General features: G+C 42.9%; 1 protein-coding gene and 1 non-coding gene across 2 annotated transcripts; both read left to right on the plus strand.

Moving 5' to 3' along the window:
• The first annotated feature begins 518 nt into the window (after positions 1-518).
• PPP1R8 (protein phosphatase 1 regulatory subunit 8) lies at positions 519-27977 on the plus strand. The gene is given in 8 exon segments (XM_068417804.1): positions 519-605; positions 15681-15741; positions 23307-23460; positions 24108-24328; positions 25016-25160; positions 26344-26408; positions 27414-27714; positions 27717-27977. Coding segments are annotated over 8 exon segments (1158 nt in total). The 5' UTR covers positions 519-543; the 3' UTR covers positions 27866-27977.
• On the plus strand, positions 19089-19254 carry LOC137673353 (small Cajal body-specific RNA 1). Its single transcript, XR_011049726.1, has one exon. It is a non-coding gene; the product is annotated as a small Cajal body-specific RNA 1 (non-coding RNA).
• Positions 27978-27995: the final 18 nt, after the last annotated feature.

The raw sequence follows: 27995 nt of genomic DNA on the forward strand, positions 1-27995 counted from the left end.
GGAGAAATGTTATTTTTTTCCCTCGCATAAGCTCAATTATCTGTACTTGTAACAAAGTATGTGACCCGTGTTACCTGCCATCTAGCCGGTTTTCTGTCTGCTGTTCAGTAAAAAGTTGAGGTGCTAAAACACTTGCTAAAATGGGGTTTTGAAAACTTGTTCCAGATGCGGGTTATTTCCCTGCTGTGACCTTTAAACCTTTTACCGACCCTCCCTGTCAGCCCCTTCCTGATCCCTGTCAGCCCCTTCCAGGTCCCGCAGCAGCGAGGGGCGGCCGCCAGCTGGGGCCGAGAAGGTGCGTCGCTGGACGGGGTCGGCGGGCGCACGGCGGCACCGAGAGGAGCCGCCGCTGCTCGCCGAGGGCCGGGCCCTGCCTCCCGGGCCGCCCGGCAGCGGGCACCGCACCCCGCTGGGCCGGGCCAGGCCGCCGAGGCCCCGCCGCTGGGCCCGCCCCGCCGCGCGGGGCACGCTGGGATCGCCTCCCGCGCCGGTCCTCCAGCTTCCCATCGTGCCCCGGGCCCGCCTGAATGGGGCAGCTGCAAGATGGCGGCGAACGCGAACTCGGCCGGCGGCGGCGGCCTCTCGCTCTTCGAGTGCCCCAGCTGGTGGGTGAGCGGGCTGGGGCCGGGCCGGGGCCGCGGCGGCTCCGCCGGGCCGCTCGCCTCGGGGCGTGCTTCCTGCGGGCTGCGGCGGAGCGCGGGTGCCCGCCCGGCCGGGGGAGTGGCGGCGGGGCCGCGCCCGGCGGGGGCCGGAGCTGGCGGGGGCCGGAGTTGGCGGGGTGTGCGTGGGGAGCACGGGGCGGGAAGGGCCGCGGGGCTGCGGCCGCCTGCCCCGGCCTGCGCTCCCTGACCCCGCGGGGGCGGTGGCTGGCGGCTGCAGCTGGGCCTGTCGGGGGGTCCAGGCTCGGGGGTGCGGGCGGCTCAGGGCCACAGCGCAGCGCTGGCTGAGGCTCGGAACGCTGCCCGGAGGTGCTGTGGCTCTTCCCAAGGGCTTAAACAGAATATGTGATGTAGCACCAATTAAATTTTCTGCTCAGTACGAGAAATCTATCATCTTGAAACTAGTCTGGATTGTTTTATTATAGTGAGTTAAGTCAGGGCAAAGTGATGCGGTGGAGAAGCACTATCAGGACCGTGAATTTGGCTGGTTTTAGAGTCGTAGAAAAGTCCCCTTGGAAAGGATCTCTGGCAATTATCTGGCCCAGCCTTCTGTTGAAAGCAGGGCCTTAGGTTAGGTTACTTGGGGCCATCTTTCATTTGCTTTGAATTTTTTGATACGTTACTACATAGATCTTTGCTGTACTGTCTTCCTTGGATGCCAGAGCCTTGATTATTCAGGGGATGTGTGCAGTTATGTTGTAAATCGCATAGAAAATAACACAGTGTTACAGCCGCGAAGTCAAGCACTTGTATATTTGTATGAGCTAGCTATGTGTGTGCACGCATGATTGCAGTCTTTAATTGCATAGTCATCTGGCTTTTACTACAGGTCCCTACTTTTCAGTGGTTTGATGATAGTGCTCAGTGAATGGATGCTTACTGAATATGCTTTTTAATTTTGACCTGTTTTATAAGTGCCTGCTTTAGTTAGTAAAACCATTAACTCTCTCATGGAAAAGAACTGCTCAGGTATTTTAGTTTAATTGTGCTGAACGTACACAGTAACAAACATCTATATGAGACAAGATGGTGCTCCATAAAATGATGACACAATAGAGCAGATAAAGCCAAAAATTATTCAGTGTCCGTACTTTCACAGAATCACAGAATGTTAGGGATTGGAAGGGACCTCGAAAGATCATCTTTCTGAATGTTCAACTTGAAATTTGAAGTATCATAGCTTTAATATTTTTTTCTTAGTGTTTTTATACAAACGTGTTCACAACTTGTGTTATATTCAGTGGTGAATTTGAATGACTTCTACCTTTGAAAGCTATAGATGGAATAGCTGGAGAAGTATAACTTGTGAAATGCTTCGTTTCAGTAACTTGCATGCTACTGCAGAAGAATTCCTAAATAAATACCATCTGGAGGGGAGAACTGTAGCGACTATAACCATGAGGGCCTCTCTAACTGTGTACTTCCTGGCATCTGCTACAAACAGGGCAGGGTCTGACAGACAGACAGCTTTCTTCACCGTGCTGGTGCTGACCTGATTTGGTTTTGAAGCACAATCCGTTGCGCTGAATGATAGAGCAGTGAGGTGGAAGGGGGGGCAGGGAGATCAAGGCCAGGGTCTCACACCCAGGAGTAAGGGGTCATGTTCAGGTGCCAGGGCCTGTTTCATTCTGACATTTCTAAGATTTTTGGTAATTCGCTTTTTGCAACTTGAATGTCCTTTTACTATAATCTTCTAAAATCCTTCTCAGGTAAAGCAAAGCTCGTATATGGACTCTCTCCTTATGCATTCTAAGGAAGCTCTTTATTTTCCCGTGTACCTCTATTGTACATATGCACATTGTATATTTTAGAGACTGAGCTTGGGTGAGCTGTATGTGTATTCCAGTGTAGTGAAAGGCATATCTGATACAATTTGATCTCAGGCAAATTGTTGTGCGTAGATGTGGCAATTAATATCGGTGAAAGGTGCATTTTTGTGTGGAAAAACTTAACGTTTTTCTTTAACGCTGCTTTTGAAACAGGTAAGCTGTTGTTTCATAAGTGTAAAAAGACCCAAAAAAAACCACAAAAAAACCCCCCCACAACTGTAGCAGGAAGCCAATGTGGATAGCTTCCAGTTACAGTGTTTATATTCTGATGAAAAGGCATCCAGAAATGGGAGGCATTAGGTAGTTATGGCTGGTGGTATTCCACTGCCTCAGCCAGTCGGAGGGAGGAGCTCTCCTACCAGGTGGATTTATTTACTTCTGCTTTATTTTTTTAGTCTGCAAAAAACAGTAGAATATGTTTCATGTTAAAGCTTTACATGACTTCTGCTGGCATCTACCAAATTACAAATTCTTGCTCACAGTTTTAAAGGATTTATTACTTTCAGAGCAAACCAAAGAGCACACAGTTCTGATATTAAGTGATGGGTCTTTCACAGGTAGGATTCTCCAGAGTGAAAATGGTTTGCAGGAGCAGGATTGGACCAACAATATTGTTATTTGAAGCTCTGACTTCCAGAAAGTCTCAGTGTGAACATATCCTGCAGGATCCTTGATGTCTTGAGCAAGCACTTGAAAGTATTCTGTACAGGTAGTGGTGTAGATCTTTGTAGGGAGAGCTTTGGGTGATGAAAAAACATGGAGTTACACAGAGGCTTCATGGTCAGTAGCAGCTTCTTCTGTAGTGAATTATCTTCAATTTCATCAACCTATATTAAAATCAAAATCATAGTCTTTACCTATCTGTTTTATTTTCGTGCCTCTAAGTAGAGCTGCCTCGGGGACTGCAAACACCGATCATATGAGAAATATATCTTAATTATAATCAGCAGAAATAGATTTTTTTTTTTCTTGTCTTTAAATTGTTGCCCATGCTTTTGAGGTTTGCCTCCACCATTGTGTCTGTTCTTTCCTAACGTGTATAGTGTTTTAGCATCCAGTTTCCAGAAAAGACTTCTCTAATGAAATGCAAGGTTTTCATCAGTTTTAAGTGCTGGCTTTGATTTACTTTTTATGCTGTTACAGGTTACTTCTTCATAGTCCATAAAATATTCTTTCTTTTCCTGTGTTTCCAACACTTAAACTAGGTCAAGACAGATGAAAAATAATGAATGCTGTCTTAGTAGTACTTGTTTATGCCAATACTTGTTTATGCATGTACTGTAATTTCGTCATATGTATTGTCAAGACATGGGTTACGCATTTAGAATTGGAATAAAGTTGGAATAAAGATGTTGCCAATACTTTCTGTGGATTAAAATTTGGCCATACCATGAGATTAGAAGATGTCTTTAGATAACAGTTACATATCCTAGTTTTATTAAGACTTTTGCATTCCTTCTGAGGTGGTTTTAGTGAGTAAAAGTAATTTCCGTGAGATACAAAAGACCTGGGTTGTAGTTCTGAGGTGACCGTCAGGTGTTTAATGGATACTGCCTGTCTCTCCTTTTGTCCTGGTTTAACCTGCATTTGGGATCGTGAATGTTTCTTTACTCTCTATCCTGACACACCGTTAGTTGAGATGTCATAGAATCATAGATTCGTTTTGGTTGGAAAAGACCTTTAAGATCATCGAGTCCAACCATTAACCCAGCACTGCCAAGGCCACCACTAACCCATGTCCCTCAGCACCACATCTACACGGCTTTTAAATCCCTCCAGGGATGGGGACTCCACCACTGCCCTGGGCAGCCTGTTCCAATGCTTGACAACCCTTTTGGTGAATAAATTGTTCCTTATCTCCAATCTAAACCTCCCCTGGTGCAACTTGAGGCCATTTCCTCTTGTATCACTTGTTACTTGGGAGAAGAGACAGACACCTACCTTGATGCTGTCAAGCTTGTTCTGGAATGTACATAAATTTGAAATAGTATGTTTTAAAGGCAACAATCATTCCTCTTCAGTTTCTCTGAGCCAAGAACAAGCTATTCCTGGCAATGATTTTGCACAAATTTCTGGAGATGAGCTTTTGAGTTCTGGAAATTCCACCTTGTCCTTGAAGTTGGGTATGAAGGTGTGTACAGCAGTCACGTAGGCCAAGATTTTTAGGAAGTGGCTGAATTTAGGCTTCTGAGTCCACATTTAGAAACCTGAATAATTGACCTAATTTAAAACTAACACGATAGAATTAAAGTTGTCCTGTCTGTGTCCTTAATAGCTACAACTGGAAATTTCTCTTTAGACCGAGTAGGACTTACTTCAGTGAGGCTGCTGCGTTTCAGCTGGATGTAGCTGTTGTAACCCAGTTGGCATGTCAACATTGAATTTTAGCCTTGTCGAAGATACCATCAGCTAATTTGTAAAACTTCAGTCCTGCTATTCAGTGCTTCTAGCGAGCATCATGTCCCGAAGCATTAATGGCTTTGGCCTCTTCTGAAATGTTTTGGTTTTGTTATTCAGTATGCTGCTTCCAGGAGCTTGGGCTTTTCTTCCTCTTCTTGACTATCTGTCCCTGCTTTATCCCATTATTCTGTAGTTCTGCAGTAGAGCGTTTGCCATCAATGGCAGAAATAATCTCTACAAATTCCTCACAGGATCATCCTGATGTAATGCCCAGAGCAGTGGACTGGCCTGTAGAGCACAAGGTGAAGAAACTGAAGAAACACGTTTTTCTGTTTCTAATAAGAAAGCATTTTTGCTTGTAGGTATTTTAATCTTCTAAAAAGCTATGCTGGAAATTTTTTTTTGTTCTGTAGCATCCCTCTTAAATATTTCATTACTAATCATTCTAAGCAGTTGGTGTCTTCCATAAGGTCAACAAATCCATACCTGTAGCTACTGTGGGAAAGCCTGAACTTTACCATGTCCACCTGCTAGACTATATTGGGAGGGAACTAATTATTCGAGGCAGGCAAGTAGATGTACTGTGTCTGCCAAAGGCTGACTTTGTGAGATGAACCAGCTTTCTTCAAGACTGTTTATTTCAGACCACACAGGAAAAGATCATTTTAGGAAGCAGTAGAGGGAGTTCATACAAGAACTGTGAGTGTATAAGGAGTTGACTTTGAGGAGGCAATAGCAGTTGAATAGGGTCTGTGGGCTCACCCTTTTAGTGTTGGATTGGGTTTTTTTATTAATTGCCTTGACAAAAGTGATCACAATACTTGTTAGTGACACAGGCATGGTCAACACAGAGTCTTTCTTGTATAATTTGAAGACCAGAACAGTAGAAACAAGATAAAATGCAGAAGTGTAAGGTGGAAAATAGGGACTAAGAACAAGAACTTCTTAAAGCCAGAAACTCACTATTCAGAAGTAAAAGGACACATGTTTATATTCAGAAATGAAAGGACATAAACACTAGTATATAGGCTAATCACTCAATAGTAACATATAACTGTTCAAAAATAAATGAAAAGACTAATAGTCTACTTGGTGTGTAATAATATATATCTGTTTGGAAGGTAGGGAAGCGTCAGTGCTGTTGTAGAAGGCACTGATGAAAATGCATAGTCTGTGTTACCTGTTCTTAATAAAGCTCAAATCAAACTGAAACAGGTACAGTGGGAAAAGTCATTGGTGGGGAAACAGTGATCTTCCTTTGAGACAGAGCAGAGCGTTAGTTGTCTGTTAAAGTAAAAGCAACATTGGTTTTCACTGGCTAAAGTATTTTTAAAGAGGAATAGTATGGGGGATTTTTTTTTATAGCTGAAGGGAAAGAACAAAAAATTTAGGATGAAAATTAAAGGATTTGATCAAAAATTTAGGATGGAAATCAAACTGTCAGAATAACAAGGCTTTGGAACAGCTTCCTGGTAGGATAAAGATTACAGTCCTGTCTTTTCTTCCACTGATTTCTACAGGTAAACTACACTTCCAACATACCTGTTCTCACTCTGAAAATGTAGGACTGCTCTTATCAAATAATTATTGCATTGTTGCTCACTACTTAATATTCATTTTCCTGTTTAATTCAGTGCCATTTGAATTCATTTTTTTGATATCCTAAAACCTGTAGTTCTCTCTAATAGAATATTTATGGCCTTGCTCTCAGGAATTAAATTTTGTATACAATTTCCAAATTTCGCTGTATTCCATGGAGACTTTGTTCCTGAGTAAGTAACCAAGGGAACCAGAGTGAACCAGTAAAATCTAGTTCTGTGTGGAACTGCATTGTAACAAGAAAACATGAACAGTGCCAAGGTGAAGTTGGGCAAATGCTTTAATACAAATGGAATGCTTTGTTCAGTTGAAGCAGCCACGTTTCTCATCAGAAATCGTCCATAAAATACTCCTAAAACACAGTGCAATTTTTTTTGTGTGTTCAGGAAAGGTCTGTAATCATCAAGTTTGAACCGCAAGCTTTTTTTAACTGTATTTCTTACAACTGGAGGTTTGGTAAGAATGATTTTAATGCTTCTAAGAGGAGAGGAAATCATAAATGCCTCCCATCAACCTGCATTTTTTTTCAAAGTTCAAATGCCCCAACCATCGTATTTTCTCCAGACATAACAAGGTTGGATCAGAATTATTGATCAGCTCTATATCCAGCCCTCTTCTTCCACATAGGAAGAAACCATTCTGCACGAGCTAAAATAATTACCCAAAAGATTCTGACCTTAACTTTGTCATAATCCCTCCTTAGATTGTTGAAATTAAGTCATCTAAACAAATTTTGGTGCTAGCTTGGTATCAGTTTCTGTGGTGTGCACAGTGTGCTTTGAGAGAGGCATATGACTCATTTCCATCACTGATGCACAAGATCAGCAAAAACTTTATCTTCAAGCAACATCTTGGTAAGAGGAGGATCTTTCTTTATTCTCATTTTTTTCTATAGAAAAGAGATAAAACCAGCCATACTAATTGACAACAACGGCCCATATCGTTTCCTGTCGTATTATAATAGTGACCAATAACTTCTGCATAAGCCTTAAGTATTCAGTTGTCTTGTATGTGCTCTAGGCTTTTGGCCATCAGAAACAAAGGGGTTTTGTGAGCTGAAGACTCTGGGTGGGCATATTTAACAGCTAACACCAGACTTAATCTCCACAAATTTTCTAATTTTTCTTTGTTAAGTTTAATTCCACAACACTGAGTGACAGTGCTTTCCACAAGTTATGCAAATGTTGGAAAAGGCACTCGCCTTGTTTTCAGATCCAGGGCTCCTTGCTTCTTGTGTTTCAAGAAATAATGAATACACGAGTTTTGTAGCATTCATTAAAAGGACAAAGGGAATGGATACTTGCCTATTTTTTTCCAAGCTTCTGAAGCTATGTACTTCGTTATTTTTTTTTTCCCCTTGCATGAAGCCATCCATACTAGTTATCATCCTTGTGCTCTTCTTAACAAGAGAACTAGAACTAATACAGCATTCAAGATGTGAAAACTTTGTATTCTTATAGTTTCTTCCTTACGAAGTCTTTGCTTTGTCAGCTGTTGATGAGCGTTCCTCTGGTTCTTTCTGAACGTAGTCATCATGGCTCTAGATCTTACCTGAGTGGCAATAAGGAGCCTGGAGCTCCAGGTTGTCTTTGCGTGGTTGAGGTGGTCTTTCTCTAGCATGTACTAGCACTCAGGGGTGCAGATTTTTTTTTTCCCCCAGGATATTTTTGCAAGCAGTAGTTCACAGAATCAACTAGGTTGGAAGAGACCTTTGGGATCATCGAGTCTAACCTTTGACCTAACACCACTGCGTCAACTAGACCATGGCGCTAAGTGCCACATCCAGTCTTTTCTTAAATGCCTCCAAGGATGATGGTTCCACCACCTCCCTGGGCAGCCCATTCCAATGCCTAATGACCCTTGCTGAGAAGAAATTTTTCCTAATGTCTAACCTGAACCTCCCCTGACGAAGCTTGAGGCTACGTCCTCTAGTCCTGCCGCTAGTTGCCTGGGAGAAGAGACTGACTCCCACCTCACTGCACCCTCCTTTCAGGCAGTTGTAGAGAGCCATAAGGTCTCCCCTCAGCCTCCTTTTCTCCAGGCTAAACAATCCCAGGTCCCTCAGACGCTTCTCATAGGACATGCCCTCTAGACCCTTCACCAGCTTCATTGCCCTCCTCTGGACTCGCTCCAGCACCTCAATGTCTTCCTTGAAGAGAGGGGCCCAGAACTGGACACATTACTCGAGATGCGGCCTCACCAGTGCTGAGTACAGAGGGATGATCCCTGCCCTAGTCCTGCTGGCCACACTAGTGCTGATACAAGCCAGGATGCTGGTGGCCTTCTTGGCCACCTGGGCACACTGCTGGCTCATGTTCAGCCACCATCGACCAACACCCCCAGGTCCTTTTCTGCCGGACACTTTCCAGCCACTCTTCCCCCAGCCTGTAGCACTGTATGGGGTTGTTCTGGCCAAAGTGTAGGACCTGACACTTGGCCTTGTTGAACTTCATACCATTGGTCTCGGCCCATCTGTCTAATCTGTCCAGATCCCTTTAGTATCATGAGATTCATTTGCAACATTGTAGTCTGATTTGAGTTTCCTGCGTAACTGTTGTCATAAGTGATTTTTCTCATTTGTGTGTTGGTTCTATTTTTCCAGACTGCGTATAAACATCACAGAGCCCTGGCAGAGCCCTGCTCTTTCCTGACTCTTAATCATTTACGTTCCCTCATGGACTAGTGTTTCGTTTCCCCACTACGCCTTAATTTCCATAAGACCATTTGATAATTTTGCCAAAAGCTTTTTTTAAAAATGCCAGTCTAGTGTACTGATAGCCTTGTTTACATCTTCTTGGTTGTCTCCCGTAATTCAGGTAGATTGTGTGATACTACTTGCCTCTTCAAAAAACATGTGAAGTATTATTTTGAAGTGTTATCTCAGTCAAAGATCCAGGAAGCTGTACTACAGATGGTTAGCCTAGGCTCCTCTCCAGACTGGAACAACTGAGAGATATGTTGGGTGTCTTGAAAAGCGAACAGAAAGTCTGTAGGAGACGAGTGTTTGCTGTCCTTTTGAGGGGAAGAACTAGAGTTTGCAAAATGAAAATAACAGCAAGCGGATTTGTGGCCAAACAGTGGAGAGCACGCTTCAGCTCTATGTAGGTGATTTATGAAATCGTTTGTGTAAGATTCTGTGAATTCATTAAGTTTACGTGGCTCCTTAGAGCAATTTGTGTAAAGAGCTGTTTAAACGGATAGCAACTATGGCTTAGGAAGCCCTTGAGTTGGTAACTGTTGGAAACTGGGAGACTATTCCTGTGTGAGGCACCTGATACTGGTTATGGGAGATAGGAACCTTTTGCAAAATAAGAACTTACTCTGGGTTTGTCAGTTTGATCTGTCTGATACAATTCCACAGGAATGGGGAAGATAAGTAGAGTTCTTGAAGTCATACAGAAGTAGCACTGCTCTCCTGATTAAATAGTGCGCTCATTTTACGTGAGAAATGGTCTGAAGGAACATGAATACAGTATTTTTGGACCACTGTGTAGACAGTACACATCTTGTATGCAAGTTTTGAAGAGTATTGCTTTAATGAAAGTTCAGCTTGCAATAAAAAAAAAAAAACAAAAATAATACACACCAAAAAAACCCCAAACCCAAAGCCACAACATCCCATTAGGAATATTTTGAGTACGAAAACAGTCCATTTTATAACTCCCCATCCATTGTACAGGTAGTGAACAACAGTCTCAATTCCCTCCTCATTTGTCATCATCCGTGAATATGCCCACTTTCTCTTGCAAGAGGTCAGCTGGTTTGGCTAATAAACATCAGTTTTATCCAGATACCACATTAACTCCTTTCCCAGGACATTCAACTCATCTTAAGTAGAACAGAAACTATTTCAGTGCTTACTTGTATTCTGTCAAACAAGACGTTCTTTCAGTGTGGTCGTTGTTGTCTTGGGATTCTTACAAAGGCTGAAAGGAGCAGAATAGATGTGATTCAACCCAAGGTTTATCTTTCTTTAATCCAAGAAAAATGTTTCATTGGCATTGGAAGAACTGTCATGCCCCATATATTGTCATGTTTCCAAAGGATAAGTACTGTTGACTACTGAAGTGTGGATTAGATGACTCTTCTGAACTGGCTATTATTTGGTTCCTCTCTGTCTGCTAGTTCTGCTCAGTAATACAGTTTCTACAGCTCTGCTCTCTGCAGCTTTCTGAGGAGGGGAAGTGGAGAGGGAGGTGCTGATCTCTTCTCCATGGTATCACACAGGCAGAATGACAGAATGTGGTTTGGGTTGGAAGGGACCTTAAAGATCATCTAGTTCCAACCCCCCTGCCACAGACAGGGACACCTTCCACCAGACCAGGTTGCTCCAAGCCCCATCCAGCCTGGCCTTGAACACTGCCAGGGAGGGGGCACCCACAGCTTCTCTGGGCAACCTGGGCCAGGGTCTCACCACCCTCACAGCAAAGAATTTCTTCCTAATATCTAATCTAAATCTCCCCTCTTTCAGTTTAAACCGTTCTGCCTCATCCTGTTACTCCATGCCCTTGTAAAAAGTCCCTCTCCAGCTTTCCTGTAGGCTCCTTCAGGTACTGGAAGGCTGCTAGAAGGTCTCCCCAGAGCCTTGTGTTCTCCAGGCCCTGAAGTGATCAGGCAGTTGGACTAGATGATCATTGTAGGTCCCTTCCAACTGAAATATTCTGTTCTGTTCTACCAGTTTCCCAGTCAGAACTTGACTTTACTGCACGTAGTTTCCACATCACTCCTGAAATACACTTTAAAATTAGCATCATCAGTTGATACCTTCATTTTTCTGACACTGACAATAGTTTAAGCAATAGATTGCTAAACTGTTAATGTAGAAAACTGGTATTTTGTATCTCTTAGAATGGTGGGCTAAATACCATCTGGTTTTGCAGTTTGTTACTTCTCTTTATCAATTCTTATAAACTTTCTATTGCTGACACTTCTTTGAGTTCCTTGGACTCATTCTTAGTGAAGAAAAGCTCTAGTTTGGGATGCCCTCTCACCTCTTCTCTGATCCAGAGAATTCATTTAATGATACTGTAATCATAGAATCATGGAATCATTTTGGTTGGAAAAGACCTTTAAGATCATCAGGACCAAGCATTAACCCAGCACTGCCAAGGCCACCACTAAACCATGTCCCTAAGTGCCACATCTTCTCGGACTTTAAATCCCTCCAGGGATGGTGACTCCACCACTGCCCTGGGCAGCCTGTTCCAATGCTTGACAACCCTTTCGGTGAAGAAATTTTTCCTGATATCCCACTCTGTCTCAGTTAGACTTACTGAACTAGTGGTTGTTAACAACTAGTCCATTCGCGGTTGTTGTTTTAAGGTCACTTGCAGAATGCTGACCTGTAAAGAGCAGAAGATGTTCAGGCAGTGGGGACTGTGATACACCGTCTGGAAGGTACAGAACAGCTTGTTTCTCCCTTTCACACACAAGCGTTTGTGCTGGAGCCAAGTTCTGATGCGAGATCATTTGTCTTGGAGCAGTGCTAAGCCTGGCTGTCCCTGTGTTTTAGGGAGAGGCTGTTGACCTCAAGTAATTTTCCATCCTTCAGAACAGTGTAGGAAAATTAAGTTTAATGAATATTTTAGTATATTAGTTAGTAGGTGTCCTGTAAGGTTAAAGATGGCAAACCAGATATGCAAATAAAGTAAAAATATTATTATAATTGATAATTAAAGATTAGGCCAAAGGACTTTAATCAGAATATCGACTGCATGGTGTCAGAGCTACAGCTGTTATTAATTATCATTACCTTGTAATAAAGAATAGTTCAAAGTTAGTTTGATAATTAATTATAGAGATTGATGTTACTCACCCGTATTGATGACCATGGGCAACTCTCTTTCGCTCAGCCTCAAGGGGTAACCTTGAGGGATGTCCCCACTCCAGGGAGGAAGAGCGTACTCCTCTGTGGGGTGTGCTGGAATTCCCGCTGGTCAAAAATGGGACTAGACTTTTATAGTATAAAGTGATTGACTGTCAGTCATTTGTGGCTAAGCTAACCCTTCTACCTCAGCATGCCTTTATTTTTCATGTTAGAACCATCAGGCTTCACATCCTGGCCGTGTGGTTGCTGAGTCAGGCTGGTTCCTAATGGCCTTTGGCACTATGGACAGCGTGACCCCCATCGTGTTGGGTAGTTTTCCACCAGATGAGTAGGGTGAAGTTCAAGACCGTGTTCTTATCTCGCCCCCGCCTAGGCAGAGCGTCCTGCTACAGTGGGAGAGACTTTTTTTTAAAAAAAATATTGGAAATAAAGGGAAAAAACTGCTCTCCTAACAGCACAGTGCCCACTTTCTAACAAACTTTCTTCTAGTAGTTGTTGCAAGAGAATGTTTTACTTCTTGATGCATGAGGTGAGAGATCTGATAGGGCAGAGCGTGTGAGGGGTTGTTGATACTTCCAAATACAGCCATTACTTCTGATCTTTGGTGACTCTGGAACTAATTAGTTTTGAATATAAAACTGGAAAATCTTTCTACTTTTTTCATTTAAAGGCTTTTCAGGAACCTAACTTCAGCAGCCTAAGCTGTGACATTGATTTAATCTGTTCCAAATGGTTTTTCTACCAGAAATTATTTCTCTGAGTTTGTTTTAATGGTATCATAATCAGTATTTACAGCCTTACCATGTTGAGTGTTTTGCAGGCATAGGTAGATAGGGGAAATGCTGTCTACAAAGGGTTCTCAGTGCAAAAGAAGCCCGAGAAATGTTTCAAGCACCTTAATTCGTAGCTGAAGGCATTGTCTTATGCTGCTGCTGGGTTTTTTCTGTGTTCAAAATAAAAATTGAAGGTAAAAGCAGCTTAAAAATAACAGCAAGGGTGAAACTAAAAGTAGAGGGGGTCTGAAAAATCAGAGATTGTTTATGGCAGAAGATAACCATCAGACAAGATTCAGTTTACAGAAGAGGAAAGGGGTTGTGCCAGAGCACCTGGGAGCTTTCCTGTGTCCTAACAGGTACATTGAGGATGTCGCTTAAATGTTTTTAGGACAGGCTGATCTTTGAGCGTCCGGGAAGAGATCACTGACAAGAAAAGCAGAGGCCAGACTTGCTTATAGAGTTAATTTGTTGAAAGGTTTACCTGTTTGGAATAAAACAAAAAAAAAAGGTGGGGGAAGCGGCTTTTGTTTGATCAAAGTAAGGCAGGCACTGTGAAAATTATCAAAAGTTGTGTGACAGAGTAACTAGAACTTGGCAATTTCAGTGGAATGGAGAAAAACAAGTTTGCCAGAGGCAGAAAGAGGAAACACGGAGAAGTGGACTTGAATCCATGAATGAAACCTGTCTTTTAATGAAAAATGAGAGCTGAGATCTGAGAGGAGCACAGGAAGAGACAGCAAGACTTAGGTGTAGCCTGGCTGTATGATCCTAGAGCACCACTTAAGAGGAGGTGGTCCCCTAGCTGTACTGGAGTGACTGGAAGAGTCAGTCCTTCATCAGCTCATCAGACGGACTATGTATCTTCTTTGGGAGCATTTTTACTTGCTGGTCTTTCCCCCACACCACCATAATCCTAGTTCTAGGAAGCAGTCGCCATCTTAGCAGGTTGCCCTGGAGCTTTGCATCCTCTGCTTTTGCTGCTGCTGTTTGTTCATCCAAAAGAATAAGAATCAACATCAACCATATCCATCTTGTTAGGATGGTACTATCCACGGTAGAAGGGCTTGGTAAGAAAACTTGTGAAAGCCCCAGCTGGCATATTTGAGAAGGACCAGAGAGAGATCTGGGCAGGCTGGTATAATGGATTTGGAGCAAGACTGGAAAATGCTTGTGCAATACTTGAGAAAGAAATGAAGTAGAAATAATAGAGGACTGTGTTCTTGTGTGAAGTTATCTAGGAGAGCATGTGCATAGTAACCAGCTGACCTGGGGACACAGGAGAAACCTTCAAATCGTAAGGCACATCCCAGAAACATGAACATCTATATTTAATCCCCTCAAACAACTTCAATTACAAGTGACCTTTCTTTCTTCTCCAGCCACAGTTGGAGAAGAATGAGAGAGAGAGAATGTTGCTGCCCATTGTCGCTGTTCTCTTGGCTTGCTCAGGAAACGGGAATGTGATCTCCTCTGCGGTTGTTCTTCAGAAGGGCAGCAGCGTAGCCAAGAACTGGGTCACTGCTATTGCCTAGAAAGTGGGTCCAGCCATGGAGACAAGCAGCAGTGCTATTATCAGTGAAGAAGTACTGGAGATGCATATTGTTAGAGATCTGAGCAGAAGAAGACCATTTGCTGTCAACGAAGATCCTACATAGTGAAGGGCAGCGTATTGATACCACAGTGGTGTCCTGGTTTTGAGCACTGTAAATACCAGATATGTTTTTGATGCTGCTAATTCTCATGGGTTCTCCTACACATTAGCGTTGTTTTGCTGTGCATTGCCGAGGCCCACGTGCCTCTGTGTTCCCTTTGCCCAGGTGGGAATAATGGTGTCTGGTGATCTGCTTCACAGGAGGTGAGCAGGGATGGAGCTGTAGGGCTGGAGGAGTTGAGCTGTTGTTTGTTTGAGAATTTGGTGGAGGGGGATTGTACTGGTGTAGGGCAGGGATCCCTCTGCCATCTCATGCTGTGGTCTCTTCTGTGTTACTGTGTTGGTAGGAAAGTTTGATTATGGAGTGAGTGTGGAGGAACACTGGCTATCGACCAACAATTTTATAATATTACAGGTGTTGGTAGAGCCCCTTTCAGGTTTTTTGCCATTACCAGTCCTAGAGGGAAAGGATGGTAGAAGTTTCTGTTCCTCTCAGCAGCTAAGGGTAGAGATCTGCTGTTTTGAAGGTAACATGAGGAAACAGAGCCCTTAAGGAAACAATCCCAGTCTGTCCCCTTCTCTAGTTGTTAGCCTCTTCGTGGCCTCATAGAATGTTCTTTTAGGAGCTGCTCTGTTCATTTTGTAAATTAGCTGGTTTTCACCTGGAGAAGTAAAGCTTGAAATGCCTCATGTCCTGTTAGCTTAACTCTTATTGTAAAAAAATCATATTTTATTAACATGTGTTAATTAATTCATGTGTTGTCAGAAGGAATCTGTGGGGAGGAGAAGAAATTTATGGGATTTTCATATTTTCCCCAAAATAATTCTGCTTACAATTGTGTAGGTTTGTTCTGTAGCTCTAATAAAGTATTAGCTCAAACACTAATAAACTTTTTATTAAATATTTTGATACTGTATTTTCCTTTCTTTATTTTCCAGGGCAGGGAAACCTCCACCTGGCTTACATCTGGATGTAGTCAAAGGAGACAAACTCATTGAGGTATGAAAATAGGTTTTCTATGTATTTGATACCGTATACTTAGGCACCAGCAGGAGAAAATTTCCCAGCATTTTCCACTCTTACTTATAAGTATTTCCTTTCTCTCTCATATTTGTTGTTTTCAAAACCCGTTTGTTTTACTTTGAAACTTCAGCATGAAGTGAATTTTCGCTTGCCTGTGCTCTGAGGCTGTCTCATACTTCTCAGTGCTTCCAGCAGTTATCTTCGATTAGGTGCGCTGTTTGAAGGGATACAGAACTGCAGTGCTCAGCTAGCAAACAAGGACACTTTGATTCCTGTCCCAGTAAGACAGAGAAAAAATAAAATGTTTGTAAGGGAAACTCGATACTTTGCAGAGCCTTATTTCTTCCAAACTTAATTTTGGACCGAAGTTGACATTTTTGTTTCCTACCAGATAGTTATATAGGAGGTATCAGGCTGCAGCCAGAAGGCACCTTGTCTTAGGAACTTCAGGAGCAGAAACTTGAATAACATGGAGAAAGAAATCAAAGAAATCTCAAATACAAAAGAGTAAAAACTCTTCACTTTGTACTGCCTGTTCGAGATACTTGTCATATTTTTGGGTTATTTTTTTTGTTTTACAGTAAGGTTAAGTAGGGATTGTGTATCTTACAGGAGTGTTGCCCTGTCCTACAGTATGAAATACAGTATGTTTTTTTCATTCCATGTTCTGGATCTGTGAACGGTGCTGTGGTTAGCACAGATACAATGAGTTCTTTTTAGTGCAGCAAAGGAATTTGTCTGATATATACCACCTCATTCTCTATTTCATATTTTGTCCTCTATTTATATTTTGTCACTGCTGATAACTAGAGGTCGTCTTATATTATTGTACTGATGAACATTCAGATTTTTCAAAATATTTTCCAATCAAAAAGTAGTAAATAAAAAACCATGGTTGACAGAGAGGACCCAAGCCAGTGAATGCATTTCAGCTGTGGAGAGACTCTTGACTTGCAGTTGACTGAAACAGGGAATTGCATCTGGGCAGCAAAAGTTTGCAAAGTTGAGCCAACTTGTCTGAACAGAAACTTGGCAAATTAAGAACTCAGATCAAGAAAGACTTAGGTAGCTTGAAATCTTGGCTGGTTTGTAATGTATGCTACCACAGGAGTATCAGACAGTATTAAGTGTTCCCTCTGGTGTCTAGCAGGAGAGACTTACTGTTTAAAATTTGGTTAAGTTACCAGAGTATGCTTTGCGTAGGAAAGCAGATAGAGATGTCACAAATAGGTAGCTCACAAATAACCTTGTGTTTTCCCAGGCCAGAAACCAGTAAAATGAGACTTTTCTTTATAGTCCTTTACTGATGGTTTTACAGGCTGTTTTGAGAGCATGCTCTTGCTTTGGATTTAAAGACGCAGAAAACTGGCAAAGCCAGTCTTGACCTGACAGAGATCTTTGCTCAGCTTTAATTTGAAAGGAGTTAGATACTAACACACATTCACTGTATCTTCAGAGTAGCTCATTAGTTTGTACAATACGTGGCGGAGTTGGTTCATAGCAGCTACTCGGACTACGTTGGAGCTATTCTTCACTGTCACTTTCAAACCCTTTGCATTCCATTTGTCTTCAAACCATGGACCATGTATTCTGCTTCTCATGGTACTGTTACGTGTTAAGAATCGTTTTCAAAGTTCAGAGGGCTGCAGCAGGAGTGCTTCTCAGCTCAGCCTTCTCACTGCCATCCTAGCAGCAGCATCTGGGGTAAGGACTGTACTTGGCACTGGGTTTTCTGGTATTTCTTTCAGGCCCTGTAATGAGATTCAGTGAGCAAAGCCAAATGGCAGTGACTTTGGGCTTTTTGGTATGTGGCAGGTGGCCAAACATAATGCAGCCTTCCCACCTGGGAGACTTATTCTATGAGATGATTTTTTTCTTGTCATGTTTCTTTTGGATTTTTTGAGCATGGAGAGAGAGCTTTAGGATGAACATTTATATGGAGCTCTCTGCTGAATTAATCCTCACGTGCTAGGCAAACGTCTGTCATGGGAGTCCTGGTCAGGACTGAAAAAAAAAGCAGCAAAATGCCATATGGAAGCTGAGGATGCACCATTGGTTTTGGCAGTGGATTAACAAATTTGGTGTTGATAAATTGACAGTCAGGAATATCGATCTGGTGGTGTCAGGCTCTGAGGCTGTGCTGCCCAAAGCTTTTGGACCTGCAGCAGGCCCAGGTTGGCTTTGTAAGCCTGGGGTCTCTGTCCACATTGGGGAAGTGGGTGGTGCAAACATCCTGATTCCCTCTTACTACCATCAACTCTCTTGATAACCTAAACGAGGTTCTTTTTGCTGTCATGCAGAGCACTGTTAACAGCCATTGCTAGTGCGCTATCCAAGTACTCTGAGGTTCAGCAGAGGATGTGCAGGACCAAGTGCAAGGTCGTGCATGTGGGTTGGGGCAATCCCAAGCATAAATACGGGCTGGACGGAGAATGGATTGAGAGCAGCCCTGAGCAGAAGGACTTGCGGGTGATGGGTGACAAGAAGCTCACCATGAGCCAGCAATGTGTGCTCACAGCCCAGAAAGCCACCCGTGTCCTGGGCTGCATCCCCAGCAGCGTGGCCAGCAGGCCGAGGGAGGGGATTCTGCCCCTCTGCTCCGCTCTCCTGAGACCCCCCCTGCAGTGCTGCGTCCAGCTCTGGGGCCCCAACATCAGAAGGACACGGAGCTGTTGGAGCGAGTCCAGAGGAGGCCACAAAGATGCTCAGAGGGCTGGAGCCCCTTTGCTCTGGAGACAGGCTGGGGCTGTTCAGCCTGGAGAAGAGAAGGCTCTGGGGAGACCTTCTAGCACCTTCCAGTACCTGAAGGGGCTACAGGAAAGCTGGAGAGGGCCTTTTGACAAGGGCATGGAGTGACAGGACGAGGGGGAACGGTTTTAAACTGAAAGAGGGGAGATTTAGATGAGATATGAGGAAGAAATTCTTTGCTGTGAGGGTGGTGAGAGCCTGGCCCAGGTTGCCCAGAGAAGCTGTGGCTGCCCCCTCCCTGGCAGTGTTCAAGGCCAGGTTGGATGGGGCTTGGAGCAACCTGGTCTGGTGGAAGGTGTCCCTGCCCATGGCAGGGGGTTGGAACTAGATGGTCTTGAAGGTCCCTTCCAACCCAAACCAGTCTGTGATTCTGTGACGTAAGTCCTCTAGACTGTGGTGTTAGTGAAGTGATGTACTCTGTGTGTGTATGGGAACTGTGCAACAAATTAACAGCATTTGAATGTGATCCATCTGTTTCCGTGTTTGAACATACGGCAAATAGTTTTTTAATTTCGTCTTTACAGTAGGCAGCAGTAACAACCAAAAAAGAACGTTCTGAAATCTTGTGGATTACTGAGCACTTGATACTAACCGAGCCATCCGTATCCCAGGTCTTGTGCAGAGGTCTGAGGTACACCTTGTGATTGCTGGGTCTGAAAAGTGCAACATTAAAACAAGCCATGAAGTGTTTAAGCTCAGTGTATAAAGGATGACACTGGGTTATAACTCAGAGGCACAGAAAATTTTGGAAACTTTATCTTGAAGTAAAGGCAATAGAATTATTCTTTCTGTTGATGATTTGTTGCAATGTTTCCAATTTATGGATTCGTTTGTGTCCTTGCAAAATCTCTTGAAATGCCATCAAGTCAGTTGTTCTGTGCATTAGTGAGTGCACATGAAAACTTACGGGACACTTCTTTTGATTTTAGTTGTGGACAAGAATGAGAAATTGTTCGACCAATTTTTATGGTACTTGAAATTGTGAGATAACTGCTTGCGGAGCTGAAACGTGGAGTAATGAATCAGCTTCTGAAGATCCACTTGTTTGTATCAGAGTTGTGTTTGCACAGGGTGTTTTTTCAAATACACAGAATAAAAGGAAAATTTAGTGCTCGTCTTTCTTACAAAGTGGAATCATAGAATTCATTAGTACAAAGGGCGGAGAATGGATTGAGAGCAGCCCTGAGGAGAAGCACTTGGGGTGATGGTTGATGAGAAGCTCACCATGAGCCGGCAATGTGTGCTCACAGCCCAGAAAGCCACCCGTGCCCTGGGCTGCATCCCCAGCAGCGTGGCCAGCAGGGCGAGGGAGGGGATTCTGCCCCTCTGCTCCGCTCTCGTGAGACCCCCCCTGCAGTGCTGCGTCCAGCTCTGGGGCCCCCAACAGAAGGACACGGAGCTGTTGGAGCGAGTCCAGAGGAGGCCACAAAGATGCTCAGAGGGCTGGAGCCCCTCTGCTGTGGAGACAGGCTGAGAGAGCTGGGGCTGTTCAGCCTGGAGAAGAGAAGACTCTGGAGAGACCTTCTAGCACCTTCCAGTACCTGAAGGGACTACAGGAAAGCTGGAGAGGGGCTTTTTACAAGGGCATGGAGTGACAGGACGAGGAGGAATGGTTTTAAACTGAAAGAGGGGAGATTGAGATGAGATCTGAGGAAGAAATTCTTTGCTGTGAGGGTGGTGAGAGCCTGGCCCAGGTTGCCCAGAGAAGCTGTGGCTGCCCCCTCCCTGGCAGTGTTGAAGGCCAGGTTGGATGGGGCTTGGAGCAACCTGGTCTAGTGGAAGGTGTCCCTGCCTGTGGCAGGGCGTTGGAACTAGATGATCTTTAAGGTCCCTTCCAACCCAAACCATTCGATGATTCTGTGAATTTGGGAAGACTCCAAGTGCTGAACTGAATGAGTAAGGTACTGCATAATATTGGACATAAATCCATTGCAATGAAGTTGAATCCCCAGAAAACCTAAACAGCATTTCTCAAAAGATGTATTGAATACCAGTGTGGTATTCACCGATCCATAGCTGGATGAAACAACTGTAATCTTAAGGGAAAATATCAGTGAGACTAATGGGATGATAGCTGTTGATTAAGGCTTGCAGGAAAAGGCGTAACAAAAGTACACTGGCGTGAAGAATGTACAGGGAGGAGATTGATCTATTTACGGGTGGAATTAAAATAAGTGAAATAATATTAAACCAGAAAGGACTGAGGAAACCACGCACTAGTTTAAGCTCTTTATCTGTGGCTTATACTTTCTGGCTAATTCTGAGGGGAAGGTCCTGTGAAAACCAGCATTTGTAAAGAGAAAGGAAGTGATATAAAGTAGCCAGGTGAGAGGAGAATCCAGGAGACTGTTTCAGTGTATTGATTTCTCGGGGGTTTTTATCAGACTTATACTGAGGCTTCAAGGTGTGCTATTCCCCACCAGACACAAACAGATTCAGAGGAGACACCTGCATGTTTTAAATGTCCCAATTGGAGGAAAATCACTTGCATTTTGCATTTGCACCTCATTTGTCACCAGATAATGTGCTTGGAGGTGAATTGCTAATTAAGCTGTGATTCCTGTCTTATCAAATGAGACATGGACTCACAAAGAAGATCTTTTTTTTTTTGTAGTTTAAGTATTGGCACTCTTGTGGATTTTCTGCCAGCCTATCTTATCACTGAGGGTACTGATGAAGTGAAAAAAACCAGCTAGACAGAATGACAGAACTTCTTGAAATTTAGTATCTTGTAGTACTGGTTGAAATTGGCCAGTTGGTTGAGAAGTTGTTAGGTTTAGTAGTGGGTGTTGGGAGTTGGTAGATAGACACACAGCTTGATCACCTAAATCTTATTATTTTAAGAAAGCAGGCCAAAATATGTAAGTCAGTAGATTTCACGGAGCATTTACTCTCATGAAATCGTGCTTAAAATGTATACCTGGAGTTAGCTGGGAATAAGACATTAGCAGCTTATTACCTAAGGGACCAATTAATTGTAAAGTCATCATGATATATACTAGTATGCAGTTGAGTTGTTCAATTAATTCTTCTAGTGACCTAAAAGAGAGAATAAACATACAGAAATAAATTAAATACTTATTACTGAATACTAGATTATGAGAACTTGCAGCATGGGGGTGGACAAATGTTCAGCAGAACGATGAGAAATCCAGCCTAAAAAATGTAGAACACATCTTGGGGGGAAAAATCTGAAAAAAAATCAGTGGGGAAGTGACATCTGAATGCAGCAGTGCTGAAAGCCTTGAAGTTCATAATTCGTGGGCAGGTAAATAGATGTAACTTTGTAAGGTGATTTGTAGTAGAAAATAACATCCATGTGATTTTTATGCTTGCAGATGAGGCAGAGGAATGTAAATACTATGTCTTATTCCAAGCTATCTCCTCGTTTTCTGTATTACTTGGTAGTGCCACAGAGAAAGTAACTGTCTAGATGCCCATTGTGTCAGTCTTTCTGATAGCTCAAAAAAAAAACCAAACCAACTACCTGTAACTAGTCTGATAGATTGGCTCTTTCTGGCTGAGCGTGTGGTTTGTACAGCTGGCAAAACTGAGGAGCAAACAACTGATCGGCATGAGTGCTGCTGCCAGGAAGGGAGGTCCTTCCTCATCGCACCCTCCTCGTGCGTGTCATCCATCGCTTCACTAGAGCCAGCTGGGATACGCAAATGACCAAAGGCAAGCTGGTCCAGGCCACTAAACCAGCAGAAGAGTAATGCAGCAAAAAAAGTGCTTTGCAAGCTGAAAGCTTGGCTCAGATGTGTGGCAGCGCAGTGGAGGAGAGGATTGTATAGCTGGGAACGCAAGGAGGGAGATGGGAGAAATCCTTTCCTGAACTAAAATCTGTTTTTTTTTCTGGTGGAGAATGTATCATTAGCATTCCCTTGATCATGCTGTTGAAAAGTGTGGGCTTTGGTAAATGTTTCAAAAAGCAGGAGAAGCCATCTGTTAACAAATCTGTAATGTGTTTCCAGCCTTTGACTTGTGCAGCTGGAAGCAAGAAAGCACATGTTAGATTAAGATCTTGGAATACAATGAGAAAGAAGGCGGTGCTGCGTAGGTACTTCAGCATTTAGGCACAAGGAATTCCTTTCAACAGCATTGTCTGTTAATAGAAATACGCTGTGTGCACTGTAGGACTGTGTCAACGTGTTCCTTTGCTTTTCAGAGATGGTTTATGTAACCGGTATTACAGTATGTAAGGTCTTGTTTGAAAAAGAGATTAGAACAGGGATGAACTAAGAAGAAATGCCTAAAATGAATGGTTTACTTGAATTGACTAATATGGATTCATATCACAGTACATATTCAATATATTTTTACACCTTTATTATAAAGGTCTGAATCTCCTGTATGTCCATTTCTATACAGAAATATAATTTTGATGTTCTGTATCAGTCTGGAGATCATTTAGCATAGTTTCCTGGCTTAGACAAGGCCCAAGGTCATCTGCATCGAGGAATGTCTAAAAATCATTGGGAGCAGATGTGAGAGAGAATCTCTTGTATGGGACAGTCTCATGCTTTGAAGAGTTACTGTCCTTGCTAGGCTGTCTTGTATTGGCTGTTAAAGAAGGGAATAACTGGGACTCTTCCATATCCAGCTGTTCTGATTTTACAAAGGGAAGAGTTGAGTTTCTGTATTTAACAGTGTCAGACAAAACTGGAATATTGATTAGCTGTTGATGCTTTGTTTTGAATTTGTTCTGTCTGTTCATGTTCTTGAATTTTTTCAGGAAGATCCAAAAGGTTATAGGAGACTAATATGCTTCTCTGTTTGATATTCTACCTCAGAAACTCATCATTGATGAGAAGAAATACTATCTCTTTGGGAGAAATCCTGATCTGTGCGATTTTACCATTGACCACCAGTCTTGCTCTCGGGTCCATGCTGCCTTGGTCTATCACAAACATCTCAAGAGGGTTTTCCTCATAGATCTAAACAGCAGTAAGTAGTGTGACATTTAACCAGACAGAAGTACGATATTTCAGTGTTTAAAATATTTCTGAATCTGAGACATTTTTTTCCTTTTTTTTTTTTTTGTTGTTGTTGTTCCTGTTTGCACTGTGTGGATAGATGACTGTGATCTGAATTAGGATCCTAGTGAAAGACTGGCAAGGGTTGGGAGCAAAGGAGTGTTTGCTCCAGTCAGCTTACATCTGCTTCACTCGGTGTTTAAAACAACATTTCTAGACTCTTAAGAGGCTAAAGGAGAGGAGGGAAGTGATTTGGCCTTCCCTTCACAATTTTAATGAAGCTTTCTCTTCTGAGGGTGGTTCCCAAGATCTAAAACCTGCCATAGTTTTTTCCACTGAGGGAATGATTCCAGACATGGTACTTTGGGACCTACAAGAATCCAGAAAGTAAATATTGCTTGTCATTTATTTCTGTGGCCTTTTGGGCACTTCTGATGTGTGTTATCTTAGTTCATGAGATGGTAGGTAAAATGTACATGGCTAACGTTTCAGCAGTACCTCAGTGACTTGTATCTCGGAGCAACCATGTACAGTTTCTTAACTTCTCAAGACTTGAACTCAAATACTGTGAGCCCAAGCTGGCGACTAACAGACTATTTTGCATTTTCATGTTCTCAGCACATGGCACGTTCTTGGGTCATATCCGTTTGGAAGCTCACAAACCCCAACAGATACCCATCGACTCCACAGTTTCATTTGGCGCTTCTACACGGGCGTATACTCTGCGAGAGAAGCCTCAGACACTGCCATCAGCAGTCAAAGGAGATGAGAAAATGGGCGGTGAAGATGAAGAGCTCAAGGGCTTGCTAGGCCTGCCAGAGGAGGAGACAGAACTTGACGTGAGTACAACGGCACATTGTACCCAGATGGCATTTCCAGCTAAACAGATAGCGTTCCCCACTTGTTCAGTTAGGTTCAGGGTCTTAATTTCTTGGCCTTGAAGATAGTCTGAGGTGTCTTCAGCTGGCAGATACGCACAAACCATCTCATTCAGCCATGATAAGCCTGTGATCATGCTGCTTCCCAGAATCAGTCATCTAATAATCCTACTGTTCCAATGGTCTTCTCACAAAGGTTTGCCAGGGAGTACACGTTCTCCAACTAACATTACCCCAGGTCAGGGGTGATTTCCCACACTGTTCCCCATTGCCAGATAACAGTGAATGCTGCCGTTCCCTACAGTTAGCTAGTGAAGAGGGGGAAAGCAGTGTGTGTGGCACTCACAGGATTGTTGAGGTTGGAAGGGACCTCTCGGGATCATCTAGTCCAGCCCCACTGTTGAAGCAGGGTCAGCTAGAGCAGGTTGCCCAGGATCGTGCTCAGTCAAGTTCTGAATATCTCTGCAGTCAGAGACTCCACAACCTCTCTGGGCAGCCTGTTCCAGCACTGGAGCACTCTTTCTTCCCAGGGGTCTGAAGTTGAAACTAAACAGTGTGCTGCACCCTTTTGATACGCACGATCATCTGATTAAATCAGACGTCATACATTAGTTGCTTAAACTATTTCGTCTCCACATTTGTCATTAGAACCTGACAGAGTTTAATACAGCCCACAACAAAAGAATTTCCACACTGACCATTGAGGAAGGAAATTTGGATATTCAGAGACCAAAGAGAAAACGGAAGAACTCCAGAGTGACATTTAGTGATGATGATGAAATCATCAATCCGGGTAAGTAGCTTGCTTTAATCTTTACTCGATGCCCTTGAGGGCCTCTGTCCAGTAGTCTCACAGGGATTCCTCATGGCTGCATATGGATAAGGAGAACAGAAAATTGGCAGTCAGTATTTGGGATCTGCTATTTCAGAGAAGCTGCCACGTGTCTCACTTGTCTTTGAACTCTGTTTCTTCTCTTCTGCCTGTAAAATAACTGCATGATTTGTGCAGGACAGGGATATCACACTCAACTTCATCGTTCAAAATCCTATGAGATGTTGGAAAAATCTCATTGGTCCAAAAGGAGGAAAGTGGTTTAAATTTTTTTTTGCCTTCTTTAGAATCTAAATAGAAACTGAACTTGTTTGTTTGGTTTTTTTCTGTCCCTTAATGCTTTCCTTACCTGTTGCCTAATGGATATTTGTCTCAAGCTCAGAGGTTTTTTGCTACTTGTCTGCATATCTGAAACAAGTCATCCTCATTCAAAATGATGCTTCTGAAGATGTATCCAATTCCTAATTAGTCATTTTTCTCCTTTAGCTGTTTTGTATTAATGGCATTCCTATTAATAATATTTTATATAGATAATATCCCTATTAATAAAAGTAGCTTATTAATGAGCATGCATTTTAAAATATAGTCTGGCGCTAGTTTCATTTGGCAGGGTGTACCACCCAGAATAACCATTTTAATTTATAAGCTGGTGTAATTTCATGCTCAGAACATCCTAATGTAAACAATAGTTATTTGCATGACAAAAAAGATAATTTTTTCACACTTTCAGAGACTCTACACTGAATTCTTCTGACTCCTTCTTCAACGTCTCCCAAGGACTTCTGGGGCTAGCTGTTGTGCCTTTGAGCACCTGCAGTGCCTTGTCCGCAGCAGCTCTCAGCCCAGAACTCTGGTCTGTCTGATCAGTGCAAACTGCCCATCCATCTGTTCCCCTTCCCTATGCTCCATTGGAGTGGAAGCTTTTCTTACCAGAATATCTGATGAACCCACCTTGGGACAAAGCCACTAGGTGTCCCCTTAGCTCCTCTCTTTGTTTCAGCATGCTTGTGCTTACTGAGTGCTGCTGGAGCACTGGTGTTGAGAAGGTCCATGTAGCAATTCTTCATATAGGTTCCTTCACCTGACAGATCTTCTGTCTTTTCTTGTATTCTTACTGAAGGCTTCACTGTTCTTGCCTTTACAGAGGATGTGGACCCTTCTGTTGGGCGTTTCAGGAACATGGTACAGACAGCAGTAGTCCCTGTTAAGGTACAGAGTAACTCCCAACTTTCTAATTAATACATTACATTGATGAACTTACTTTATGAATTACACTTCGAAACAATGTTCTATGGTGAAAAGTGTTTTGTTGTTAAGCAAAAGTCATGTTCATGTTTCACAATTATCTTTTTTTTAGCAGATTTTACCATTTCCCTTCAAATCCAGCTTTAGCTCTTTTCTTTAATAACACATGGGATCAATGGCAATTTTTTTTTCCTCTCAAAAAGAAACACTTTCCAGGAATTCAGTATGGTAGTTCTAGCCATCAGTTAAAATTGTGGGAAGTGTGGAAAATAAAAAGTAAAAATGGGATGTTGTTTGTTTAAGTACTGTAAGTGCTAACAATTTCATAAGGTTGTCTACTAGAACTAGCAGGGTTTAGACTTTGCTCCAAGATGAGCGTGTTGCCAGTGCTATATTTAAGTTGAATATGCTAGGAGTAGGGAAGATTTGCAAAACTTCAGGGTAGCTAAGCAACAGTGTAATAACAATTTCACTTGTTGCTGGTATACACTAAATAATGTACGTGGAAAAGGATAATTCTACATAAACCCAGACTGCAGGAGAGGATTCAAATGATCAGGAGATAGACAAAATCACCCAAGTGATCTAGAAGTTGCAGTTTCTTACTGGGGCGAGGGGAGGAAAGTCTGTTACTGACTAAAGACCTACTTGGTCTTGTGTTCAGAACAAGCTCAAGACTGGCAAGCGTGTACAGGAGGTAAAGAGGTGCTCAGACCTGATCTGAGTTAAACCTGAGCTTCAACTTCCATCACCCCCTTCCTGCACTGTGCACCTTTAAGAGTTTATTATTAAGCATTTTTCAAGGAAAGACAGAAGAAATCTTCTGGGACAAAGATTGGGACATGGTCTGTAATCACTTTATATGTGGATGGTTAGGTGCCTTTTTGGGGAACATGGCATTGGCATCCAGTTTAAATAGCCTGCTCGTTTCATGTATTTTGAATAATTCTTGAAATACTTTGTCTACAGAAAAAACGGATGGAGAATGCAGGCTCATTGACCACAGATGATTCTGCATCACGACGTATGCAAAACTTTCCCTACAGTGGAGGATTATATGGTGGTTTGCCTCCAACTCACAATGAGGCAGGTTCCCAATCGCATGGCGTCCATGGGACAGCACTCATTGGTGGTCTGCCAATGCCCTACCCCAATCTTGCCCCAGATGTGGACTTGACTCCTGTTGTGCCCTCAACCGTTAACATGAACCCAGCTCCAAACCCTGCTGTCTTTAATCCTGAAGCTGTGAATGAACCCAAGAAGAAGAAATATGCAAAGGAGGCATGGCCGGGCAAGAAGCCAACCCCTTCCCTACTGATCTGAGTTGGGTTTTCTTGAGGGAGGGTGGGAGTTACGAACTCCAGAAACTGTTTATGTGCAGTATCGTCTTTTTAAAATTTCAGTGTCCTAACCAGATGTAATACCAAGATTGGAGAAGTGAAATATCCTTTAAAGATCTGTCTTCAAATGTTTTTATATGTCTGTTGAAAAAAAAAAAAACAAATACAGCTCCCATCTCCTTTTGAACCAAAATATCTGGCAGCCTTTTCT

Source organism: Nyctibius grandis, chromosome 24, assembly GCF_013368605.1.
Source record: "Nyctibius grandis isolate bNycGra1 chromosome 24, bNycGra1.pri, whole genome shotgun sequence".
NCBI classification, from domain to species: Eukaryota; Metazoa; Chordata; class Aves; order Nyctibiiformes; family Nyctibiidae; genus Nyctibius; species Nyctibius grandis.